At 37.4% G+C, this 12,736-nt stretch overlaps 1 protein-coding gene across 3 annotated transcripts in view; it reads right to left on the minus strand.

Moving 5' to 3' along the window:
- Window positions 1-6,775: 6,775 nt before the first annotated feature.
- METTL25 (methyltransferase like 25) overlaps window positions 6,776-12,736 on the minus strand; it is a 44,414-nt gene continuing 38,453 nt past the window's right edge. For all 3 annotated transcript variants that reach the window (XM_063154950.1, XM_063154952.1, XM_063154951.1), the window contains 3 exons: window positions 9,307-9,381; window positions 8,611-8,682; window positions 6,776-7,047 (listed from right to left, as the gene is read on the minus strand). In XM_063154950.1, coding sequence (XP_063011020.1) covers window positions 6,949-7,047; window positions 8,611-8,682; window positions 9,307-9,381 — 246 coding nt within the window. In that variant the 3' untranslated portion in view covers window positions 6,776-6,948. The remainder of the gene's footprint in view (window positions 7,048-8,610; window positions 8,683-9,306; window positions 9,382-12,736) is intronic.

Raw genomic sequence — 12,736 nt, forward strand, 5'->3', positions numbered from 1 at the left:
ATGATAAGCATTTTTACTATGTGACTCTCTAGCATTATTTACATTCTCAAATTAAAACTAAAATTTCTGTGAAATGAAAGCATTTCTGTATTAGCTAATAATAGTCTCTCAATAAACACCAGAGAACTTAAAATTGATATAACTTGTTTTATATGCTGCTCATTGAGTATTTTGTGAATTGTGTTCTTTGAATTGATGCCTATGCCTCAGACTATAAAAAGCTTAGCAAATGGCACACTTATTCAAGCGATGTACAGCTCTTTTTGCTGTTTTTAACATGTGTGTGCCCTCTTGATGACTTTAGCCTTTCTGATACTAACAAGTGAATTTAGGATTTATAGTTGAGAAACAGCATGGTTGCTTCTGCTGTCAGTCTTTATTCATTACTCTAATAATAGGAGGTGTAATAAACAGCATGGATTTACAACTGTACATTTTAATTATTGTTTCTGAAGGTCTCCATAATCAAGAGAGGTGATCACTGCTCCTTGCTGCTTTGGCATTTTCTCCTCCAGTGCCAGACACTACCCAGTTATTCAGTAAGCAGACAGCTTTGCTCTTTTCATCACTGACTCGTGAAAGAGCTGACAGTGTGTTAAGGCCATCTCAGCTTCAGTCTAACAATCTGATTTGTTGGCTCAGTAGATTTAGTGCATCTTGATTTTCCTGATAAATTCCATGTGAAACCCAATACCAGCTACCCTGACAACATCTTTATCTACATCAGTAAGTTCATACTGGTCAAGATGCAAAAAGAAAGATGTATATAAACCTGAGAATTCTCTAATGAAAGCATTTTAGTTTCACATGCAGAATTTGTTAATGCACAGATAAAGTGCAGCTAAATTCAGAAGTGATATTTTGCTTTTGGACAGTCTTTGTTAACCTTAAAGATATTCAATAATTGTATCTTGTTAGCATGTGTTTGCTACAAGAACAAATAAAAAGCCCTTATAACGACTGTGAATGTAATTGCAAAACACTAAAAAGAGATAATTTAATAATCAACTGCTACACAAATAAAACCCCAAAAAAACAAAACAAGCACAGACTTGAATTATAGAACAGGTATAAAATAAGTGTTGTGTAGAAAACAACTTGATTTCCTGGGGCAAACAGTGTATCAGATGTTTGCCTGCCAGAAAATTGTCACTTTTGCAGCAAGTTCCTAAATTGTAAGGCAATTTAAAATGTGACTCTCCTGTTTACTTACTGAAAGTTCCAGTTTTCCTCTATTCCAGTTAAGTAACAATTACATTTCTTCATATGGTTTATAAAGACCAGAAATACACTTTATGGTAACTGCAAATCCATGTAATCCTGCCTATGCATTTTGTATTTGTGAATTATCAAATTCTGGCCAACAGTGCACTTCATGATGTAACCTGTCATACACTGTGCTTTCCTACCCAAGAACACACACAGTACAATTTCAATTCCTTTTACATTTAATTGGTAACTAGAAGCTATTTCCAGTACTTCAAATGCACATTTCTGAGAAAATTATGGTATATAGCAGGATTCCACTTGGATAAAACCACTTAAATTTAAAATCCATAAATAAAACCTAGGAATAGCTATCACTCCTAGTAATTAGTTGAAATACTTCACCATGTGGACAAATGTATTCCTGGTCCAAGGTCCACCTGTGGAACAGAAACCACAGGACACTGCAGACCTGTTGATGACAGCCAAGTGACTGAAATCACAGACCGAACTGACTGAACACATCTGCTCACAGGATTTCAATAATGGTATCAGAAGAAATCTTTGAATGTTTGGCACACCTATTCTAAGGGTTCTGTGGCCTTTTAGCATAAAGCAGAGACTAGAATGCCATTCTCTTGTGATTTCATTAACAGCATCACTGTGAATGTGAGACAAGTGTCTATTTGTTTCCAGTTTGATACAGACATTGCAAACAGCCTTGAAGAGAATGTAGGTTTATACTGGGAAGATTGGTGAACAACAGCATGTTTTAGTAGTTGGAGGTCAATCTTCATTATGTTGGTGGGTTTCCTTAGACGCCTGAGTTTCATGATAATGTGCTCTGGAATTCCTGTGAAGAAAATGCTTTGGAGCTCTTGAATTGAGAAAGACTTGTGAAGAGAAGATATTGTGCACAGTAATTTTTAATAGCCTATGCCTCTCAGGATGTCTGGTGCTTACTAATCTTTCTGATCATCAGGAATTAATTTCAGGCAGAAAGCAACAAGAAGCATAACTGTGGTATAGCTTCTCTGAGGCATCCTAAATCTCAGAAGGATTTTGCTCTATCTCAAAGTGCACTAAAATACAACATTGACAGAGATAACAAGCAGGGATAAGCAAATTCAAAGAAACCATCTTATTCAGCAGTTGCCTGGAGATACAGGATATAGACCCACCAATCTGAGTTAGTTATTTCAGATAGGGAGAGAACTGCAGCTGGATTCCCAGAGAATTAGGCCATGCTCCCATCTGGAAGGATTTTGGAATTCAAATTTTGAATGGATTTCAGAAACTTAGGGAGCTAAAGTACAGTTCTAAAGGTTAGATGGCTGGCTTGAGTGTCTGGACAACTGTACCTCAGTTCTAATTTGCTTACAAATACTGAAAATTCTTCATGGCCCACAGCCTAGCATGAATTCTCCTCTTTTTAGTGCACTAGGCTACACATCAGGAAGAAGGAGAAGAGATATCAGTGAGAATGCTAAAATGCATGGGATAAAGAGATTTAAAGATGCTAACAATGCTGGGTATTCAGTTACTTCCCTGGGAAAGTCTCAAGCACCACACCAAGTTGGCTAGTTCACACATAAGCAGGGAGGACTTCCTTGGTGCCAATCCTGTTTTACCACTTGCCCTTAGTACCAGTAATATTTGGCAATATAAAGACACACTCAGGATAGTTTTTAGGAAAGAAGTAAACATAAGCCAATAAGTACTCCAGTCATTTAAAAGACATTGCTGCCACAAAGCCAAATATATTTCACATGCTTCCCTGTTCACATTTTATGCCATCACAGGACATAGAGTTTCAAGATTTTAAGCCCATCAAGACATAGCAAAAGCATGTTAACTCTGAACAGATATTAAGCACTTCAACAGTAATGAATAATGTCAATGAAGAGGATAACTTACCATAAAACATACCTAATATTTAATCAGAAAAAAAACACTTGAAACTAAAATCCCAGGAACTAAAACAGCACAACATTTTTTGTGGTGTGATGCTACAAGTGAGAAATGAGACCTAGAATCACAGAATGGGGTGACTTGGAAGGGACCACGAAGATCATCTAGTTCCAACCCCCTGACACAGGCAGGGACATGCTCTACTAGACCAGGTCTTAGAGTCCTATCCAACTTGAGCCTGAACACTCCCTGGGATGAGGAGTCCATAACTTCTCTGGCACCCTGTTCCAGTGGCTTATCAGTTTTTCCTAACATCTAACCTAAACCTACCCTCCTTCAGTTTGAGACCATTCCCCCTTGTCCTTCTCCTCAGGGCTCATCTCATTCCATTCTCTGCCCAGCCTGTGTTTGTGCTCAGGATTGCCCCAAACCAGGTCCAAGACCTTCGACTCAGCCTTGTTGAACTTCATGAGGTTCTTGCAGGTCCATCTCTCACACCTGTCCAGGTTCCTCTGGATGGCATCCCTTCCCTCCAGCACACTGACCACACCACACAGCTTGGTGTCACCTGCAAACTTGCTGAGATGCACTCCATCTCACTGTCCATGTCTCCAGCAAGGGTGTTAAACCGCACCAGCCCCTGAGGAACCCCATTCCACCTGCCCAATTACAGCTGTCACAAAAATAGGCTTGCAGATTTTAGGGCTGCACTGACCTGTAGAATATTAATGTTGCACACACACCCTGCATATACTCTTATTCCTCCATCTAAGAACAAGTTTCAACCCTAAGAAAGACGAATAAAACACTGAACCTGTTAGGGAATGCATTGCTGTGCCACAAACAGAATCAGGCAAATGCCTGATGGAAAGCAGGTATCTCCTCTGTTCCTTAGGGAGCACAGCAAAATAATGGTCTGTCACACTGAAAGAAAATGGAGATTCTTTCCTATCAAAAGACTTCTTCGAATTTAGGATACAGTTTTCTTTATGGGAGAACTTCTGGCAATAACCATGAAGAAAAGTGGTTTTATTCATCTTGATTACTGTCAGGGATTTTTCCACTGTGTAAACAATAACTCATAGGTATTCAGGCACCCAGAGCTTTGAAACAGCTTTGAGAGCAGACAGCAACTGACTTTGCTTGAATCCAAACTCATCATATAAACCTCTTGATAGTTATTATTCTAAGAAGCACATTGCCTGGTTTTGCCTGCATAGACTACAAAGTGCATGAAAAGTACTGAAAGAGCCTGAGAAGCTGCTGGGGGAGGGAATGCAAATTTATTCAGACCCTTTTAAAACAGTAGACAAGCACTAGTGCTAATCCTAGAGATGTGCTTGTTTTTCTAAACTGTTGCAAATGTTCTCTTAAGATAGTAATAAAAATTCATCTTTGAATTTACCTAGCATCACACACATATCACATAAAATTAACACTAGTCTGTATACCCTTTGCAACTTCAACTGTTTTCAGATTAAACCAGACAGGGCTTGCTCAAATGAATATTTTTGGGCCATAAAAAGGTACTTTCAAGCCCTTGTTCTCAGGGGAAAACTATGCTTGCTTTGTTTAAGCATCATATATACCCAGTTTTTAGAATTCGGTCCAAAAAAAGAAGAAGAGACTCATAACAGAAAAAAGGCAATTTCTTCCCCAAGTATACTTTTTCAACAGCACATAAGATAGGGATGACAACACTAACACTTCAGTAACAATTAGTCATCCTGTCTTAGCAGAACATAATATAACAAAATCTATTTTTCTAGGATTTTTGTTCACCTTTTTTCTTTTTAACATCATGTACTTTACACTGCATTTTTATATCAGATATTATTGGTTTCTTCCTTCCAGATGCTTAGAGGTTAGGAAGCGATTTTCTTTCTTTTGATTCCTCTCCTGGGAAAAAAATTCAGCAAGCAGCTTGTTAGTTTCCTCAGTACTCTCTGTATAACAAAAGGTAGCATATATGGAAGCCCTCATTTTCCTCTTAGCTCTACTGCTCCAGACCAGCAGCTTCGATTAATTTCCTTGGGCACTGAAGATGTTCAGCAGCTCTAGGGATTGAATATACTCAGACCAAACAAATATCAGAATCTCATACTGGAACCATGGACTTAAGGACTGGAGTTCTAAAAGAGATAGCAGTGATTTTAGACAGATATAAAAACAAAATATTTCTTCCAAGTGAATGAATATATCAAGAAAGATGAGGCGTGTTAGAAAATTACCTAACTTCTCTTTTCTTGAGTGGTCATGTCCACAGGCTCTCATAATATTTCACAAAGTGCATCAGAGTAAAAGCCATTCCACATCTCAGTCTCATTACTGTCATTACACAATTAATACAAAAATATTTTTTGTTATTCTTATCTTCCATGTGTATCCTCCTTTCTTCTTTCCCCCCTTTTTCTTTAATGCTGTATTTTATTACTTATTTGTTGTCCTTTTTTTCTGTGCACTAGTAGTTAATTATATTTTACATATGCTAGAAAATTCTAGTAAAAGCACTAGGACTTAGAAAACAAACTTTTTTCTTTTTTAATTGATGGGAGATCTGCAAGTTTAATTAGGCAACCCATTGAGATAAATGCATCAACAAATAAATTTCCCACTCATGAACACAGCACAGCTAAAAAGAAACTGCCCGGGAAGTTTTAATTCATTTGGGTACCAAAGTATTTATACCCAACAGATTTGGGCCAGATAATAGCTTTCCAACACAACCCCAAGATTACAGACTGAACCCCAGCAGGGCAGCTGATTCTTAAGCACTGGGAAATCTCCCACAGGATTAGAGCACACATATTTTACTTTCAGAGTGACAGGCAAGCAAGTGCGTGCCAGGAAAATGCCTGAATGAAGAAGGGGTCGATATAAAACTGTCCTCTGCAGGTAGCCACTACTTAGGCTGTTCTATAAATAAGCTGGTCCTGATGACCAGAAGAAGATGCAGTACAGAGATCCTATTAGCCTATGAGCCTCTGCCACAGCATATGGCACAGCACACGCCACAGTTGAGATGGCCACAACACACAGAGTACCCTCATACAATTTCAGAGGCTTTAAGCATTCACCCCCACAGAGGAACACCATACCCCATCAGAAGGCTTCAGGCACATGCCCATACAGACTGACAACACTCCAGAAGGCAGCAAGCATCTGCTCTTCTTGTCCTTTAGCCCAACCTTTTATACCCCTGATGTTGATGCAGTGCACCTGTGTGCCCTCTGCTCCCTTTGGTGGTTGCTCAGTGCCCCTGGGCACTCCAGGGCTCATTGCTGTCGATGCTGCTCACCTGCTTTCCACAGCTGCAGCCCACTGGGGATGAGCCTTGGCCCCAGCCCCACTCCCAGTTACCACAAACTGAGTGCCTACAAGCCTCTTGTTTACAGTGCAGGGTTTTTTTCTGTTGATACTCTGCACCATCTGAATCCAGAAAAGAAAAATTGAGCCTAGTCCGAGACTGCTGATGCCAGCCACAAGTAAAAATTGAGGTTATCTTGAGATTAGAAGTATCAAGAGAAAGAATATACAAGCATAATACCTTAAAAAGAAGAAATATAAATGCTATTTAAAATAATAATCACATTTATAACGTAACATTTATAGCTAAGTCAGATGTTCAACATTAATAAATTACATAAGGAAGCAATCATATTTATAAAGGAGATATTTATTTCTGAAGATTCAAAGAAGCATTGCACTTTTTTCTTTTGCATCTGAAAAGCAAACATTTTACTTGAGGAATCAATAAAAAATAACAGAATAAAAGGGAGGAAACAGCACTACCAGTTCAGAATTTCCAATCTCTTTGCAATTTGCTTCCACTTAAGAACAAGGCTGGTTCTTCAGGGCAATAACTGCATAGCATCTCGGGGACTTCACAGGATCGAATAACTTCACAAGTCCAGACCAGGCAATGTTTTCCTGCAAATGACACATGACTGAAGTGCATAAAAATTTGTTTGACTTATAAGCTAAAATATTGTAATAAGTCCACATTTTGAAATACAAAATTGAAAATAAATAGAATGATCCTAATGCAAAGCAGGAAAAACACTTATATAATAAGAAAATGGGGGAAAGTTTGTGGTGAAAAAAGGACGCCCATAACAGGATCAATTTTAAAGTAATTTAATTCTTTCTGGTGCTATCAAGCGATAGCTTCCCACCTGCTTCATCAATAAAGCTCTGCTTCTTGGTTGAATTAGAGCAAAGAAATTAAGGATCACATCATACTCATTTTATGTTGCACATTCTACTGCTGAAGCTAAGTAACTGACTTTTCAAATGAATCAGACTGGCTGGATCTGGTCATCATGCTGCATTTGACTTTATAACTTTTATTTTTCTTCCTAAACACATTTTGTGAATCATTCAGTACAAGATAAAATCCATGCATAAATTACATTTAGAAAAGGTGAATTAGTGCTATATGCAGCACGTTTGATCTCCCACCTTGGAAATCATACATATTTCTATGCAATTTTTAACCAGTTGGCATTTGGGAAAATACATCATTATTTAACTATTTCAAATTGCCTCTCTGTAACAATACCAGTTAGAACAAAGGCATACATTTACTACAATTCAGTTGTTCCAAGTGCACCGTGACAGAGAATAAAGTGACTTTTCACTTATGATAAAATGGAGTTGTTAAAATGAAAGGTTTATGGGGGAAAACCACAGCTATTCATATGAATGAGTTTCAACTTTATTTTAAAATTTCACTTTGACCGTGGCCCAGAACAGAAGCTGGAAGATGCTGCCATTTCCTCTTAGGAAATTATTAGTTGTGTGAAAAATGTTTACTGGTGCAGAAAAAGTATTACCAGTGCTTTCAAGTTAACCAGGCCAAGCTCCAAATCAGTGTTAGAAGAAACAGTGTAATACGGGAAATCATTGTGGAGTAAATGTAGTAGCATTTGCTTATTATATCCCAGATCTATACTTGTAAAATATATCCAGGCTGTATGTTAGTCAAATGTACCTCAGCTGACCCATACAGTTAGAAAAAGCACACTTATTGATCTTAATTAAGAAACAGTAAAAGAAAGTCATAAACAGTTTGGATCTAATTCAAAATTTTTTTCGAATATGTTCCAAAGCACATTAATTGAAAGTTCGAGTATTAACAGCACAGTATTTGTTTAGCATTTCCAAAAATTTTAAATTATTAAATATCTCATTATGGCGTATAAAATGAGATTTGATACATCTTTAATTAATTGATTTTTTACTATCTATTGACGAGTAATTACCATATAATTAAAAGAGCATAAACTTTACTGTTGCTGCTTTGTTGAAAATAAAAACATCTGCTGGGCATATGTTTATACTAAATGGAATGAATGCTTATACTTTTGCAAATATGATGAGAATAATAATTCGGCAACAGAGACTTTTTGTCTGCACAGTAATAAATTGACTGAAATGGCCTCATTTCTGTGATGTAGCCTTTAGGTATCATAAAAGAGAATGCAAAAATACCTGCTCCTTGAGGTAGCAAAGACGATCCAGAAGTATCAAAACTTCTATGCAAGGAGCCAGAACAACCTTCAACTGAAAGAAAGATTAGATGCTACAATCCTTTTGGGAAAGACAGGCAATACACTTCCAAATGGCTACATTTCCTCACAAGAATTCCAGGAAGGTCAATCATTTTTTAGGGGTTCTGTTGTATAAATGTCACCTTGCTAGTTCTCCCTATGGGATGGCCATCTTCAAAACAGTTTATATTAAAGATCAAAAATACATGGAATGCCATAAAGTCAGGGAACTATGTTATTTAGTTGTTTTTCAGACATTGTCCAACAAGAAAATAATATTAAATGTAGCAGAACAATTTTAAAGAGGGAAATAATGAATTTCAATAAAAAGAGTTTTTTATGAAATAACTGCATGGAGACCAGTCTAGATTTAAAAAGGAGACTGACATTCCATTTTCCAGTGCAATAATCCCTCTTGAAAAAGAATCTACCATGTGTTCACTTTATTGCTTTACTTACACCTAATATAGTTCTGGAATAGGATATGCTCCAAAGTATGGAAGGGGGAACTGCTTTGTTTTTTGAGATTGCATACCACAGTGTGAGACAGTCCACCTCCACATAAAACTTAACAGGGTTTTGTTCTAGACTAGAACATATATATGCAAGGTAGTAGTAATAATCCTACAACTTTTACCATATTAAATGCTTCAAGCTCATTCATTCTGTCCTTGTACTTTTCATAGTAATCCATTATACAGCTGTCTGGGAGCTGCAAGGGATGAAAAAAAAAGATATCAGTTATTGTCGTTACTTTTTCAAGGGAACTTCAGAATTAAATATTGTCGCACTACAAAATGAAATCTGTGTTTCATTTTTTAAATTAGCACTTTGCTAATATTTCTAATAATTTTACAATAGCAGTTTGTCAGTTTTTATTTAGAGTAACTGTTCTTCACACAGCATTTTCCACTGACATGAAATACTGAGATATATCCATTATTCAGAAAACTCCAGTCATCCTTAAATGAGAATTACACAGTGAAGTGGAGAGTAGCCAGCACTGCTGCTATGACTGTAAATGCCACAGTTTGGGCCTGAATTTCATACACAGACAGTCCAGGAACTTGACCAAGCCTTTTCAGCCCTTGCTGGCCAGTGCAGCAGAGCAGCTGCGACCATGAGTGCTCTTCACAAAGCATGTTCTCTAAAGGGCAGCCAGACCACCACATCTCCTGGCTTTTGAAGGTCATGATGTGTCTGCTCTGCTGGCCACAGTCCTGGACACTGAACAACACACTTGAGCTGGCCAAAGAAGTGGGAGGTAGGATTGCAGCATTATTGCTGATGGAGGCTGCTGGGAAGAGCAGAGCTGGAAGAGCCTGATGCAGTACTGGGAGTTTTGCACGATGGCTGTTCTGTCATGGCTATGGAATGAGGGAGTCCAAACTTAGCAGAAAAGTAACAGCTCTGACAGACATGGAGATGCACTGAGGGACATGGCTTAGTGGTGGACTTACAGTGCTGAGTTAACAGTTGGAATAGCTGCTCTTAAAAGTCTTTTTCAGCCTAAATGGTTCTATGGCAAAGGACTAGGAAAGCTGAAGTGATAATAAATTTTTGCACATTTTGTCAGAAGAATCAGATGATCTGAGAGCATGTAGCTAATACAGTTGTAAAGAAGTAAAATCTTTGTCTAAAATAGGGGAACAAACCAGGAAACATTTAAAAAATATATAAGTTTTCAAATCAGGTGAGTATTATAAACTTTATCCTGGGACAGCCAAGAAGGGATTGAAGTGACCTCAGAACTATTACTCATTGTCACTGAGAAGTTCTCAAAGAGAGTATGTCAGACAGATAGCAGATATATATGTCTATTATAGAGCAGACACTTCAGATCCAATGCACTGATGAAAAAATGGAACAAATAGAGAATTAAACCAGTGAAAGATGAGCAAATGAGTAATAATCAACACAAATTCATCAAGAATAAATCACAAGTCAGTCTACTTCACTTGTAAGGAGGGTAAAAGGATTCATGACAGACAAAAACAACTGGTTCTCATCTATTTTGACTTCAAAAAGATTTTTGATAACATTTCCCATATAATTTTATAGGCAAATTTGGGAAACAAACTTCAGTATAAAGTACAAAAAAGTCAGCAAGACTGTTTGAACGACCATAACCAGAATGTGGCTCTTAATGAGTCTTTGAGCAACTGGAACGACCTGCTGACTGGAGGTCCATTAAGGAATGCAATATTTTCATTAAGAATTCAGACAATAGAACAGAAACCACATTAGCTAAGTCTGCAAATGTGCAACAGGAAGGCATTGCCAGAACTTAAAATAACTTTCGTAAACTGGAGCATTGCTTAGTGCAGAAGTTTGAAATGCTGTGCAGAAAAGCAGAAGGCAGAAATAATCAGCTGTTCAGGATGGGGAGCACCAAAGGACAGTCTGGAAGATAGAGCAGATCATAAGCTGAGTGCGAGTCACAGTTGTGCTACTGCAAAAAAAAAATCCAAAGAAAACCAATCACCATTCTGTGACATGTATGAGAGAACAGCCTGCAAAGTGCAGGAAGTAATCTTTCAACTCTGGCAGTGGAAAAGCTCTAGCTGGAACACTGCATCCATTTTTGGGCATCAGATTTCAAAGAAAGAAATGAACTGTCTGAAAAAGTCCTGAGAGGGAAAATAGATCAGAGATCTAGAAAACATGACCTATGAAAAAAGACTCAGAGAACTGGAACTGATGAGGCTAAATGAGACAAAATTGAGAATGGGGATAATAACAGTTCTTACAAGGCTATCACCAAGAAGTTGGGAACAGTTTGTTCACTGTGTCTGTAGTGGATAGGGCATGAACTAATGGGCTTGGATTGCAGTGAAAAAAACCCCAAACAAACCAGTCAGCCAAAAACAAGAAGAAACATTTTCTCTTAGAGGTTAATTAAGGACTGGCAAGGTTGTCAGTCTCAATCACAAGAAGCTTTTAAAAGATCCGACAAATACTATTTTCAGGAATGATGCATAATTCTAACTCTGCTTTAAAACAAGAGATGAGAAAAAACTTTTGTAGTATTTCAGTCTTATTTTTTAATTTAGAAAGTACATTCTCCCAGTTGCAAAGGCAAGGCTGAGTAGCTTATCCAGCAGTACTAATGTGGACTAAGAAGAATTTTTTTGGTCTTATTGCTATTTTATTTCCTGTGAAGCTGTGCAAATATTTTAGAGTTCTTTTTGTTTTTCTCTTCCCCTCTAAACAGTCAAACCAACTAAAATATACTGGTCATGAAATAAACAAAATAGTTTATTTAACCTCTGCCCTATAAGCTTTTCATTTCAACTGAGTATTAATAGGGTTTTAGTATAATGGATTTTTGAAATTACAGGCTATTTGGAATTAAAATACAAAGATCTTTATTTGGAAAAATGTGATCTTGGAACCTTTCTACTTTTGCTTCCTTTATGTTCTCCATTTTTCAAGATGAAGCATTCAAATTAAAAGAAAACAAGCTGTGAAATGTTTGGCAAATAAAAAGTGGGTCAAAAATGTCTCTTGCACACTGCTGTACTCAAGTATGTGCTTTTCCATTCCTTCCCTGCCTACCACACATTCTGACTGAACACATCCTGCTGCATTGGACATAGACTAGGTACTATTCCAAGCTGTGCCTCACATAGCAGTTTGGTGAGCAAACCAATTCAATGCAACAGCTCAGCTGGAAAAGAGAGAAAGTGTCCATTGGCTGAAACTGCAACAGCTTTCCACCTGCCTTCCGTAGCTAACACAAACTTCAGCTCTCCTTCTAAGGTGAAGTGGGAGTAGTTTACTCTTGGCATTTTTGAAGAGGAATTGTACTTCCACATGCAAAGCAAGCCCCATTCAGCCACTGAAGTTGTCCAAGCAACTGTTCTCTGTGTTGTCATTCATTTGTGTATCAAAAAAAAAATTCTGCATATACATGCATTGAACTTTTTTCTTACATTTTGATGTTGATACTATAAACATGAAAAAACTCAAATATATACATTTATCTTAATAATGACTCTGCACTCAAAGATCTAGCTTTTGTTACTGACACTGAAGTGACCTTCATTTCATTTTGGCCAGTATTT

The sequence above is a fragment of the Melospiza melodia genome, chromosome 4 (assembly GCF_035770615.1).
Source record: "Melospiza melodia melodia isolate bMelMel2 chromosome 4, bMelMel2.pri, whole genome shotgun sequence".
NCBI classification, from domain to species: domain Eukaryota; kingdom Metazoa; phylum Chordata; class Aves; order Passeriformes; family Passerellidae; genus Melospiza; species Melospiza melodia.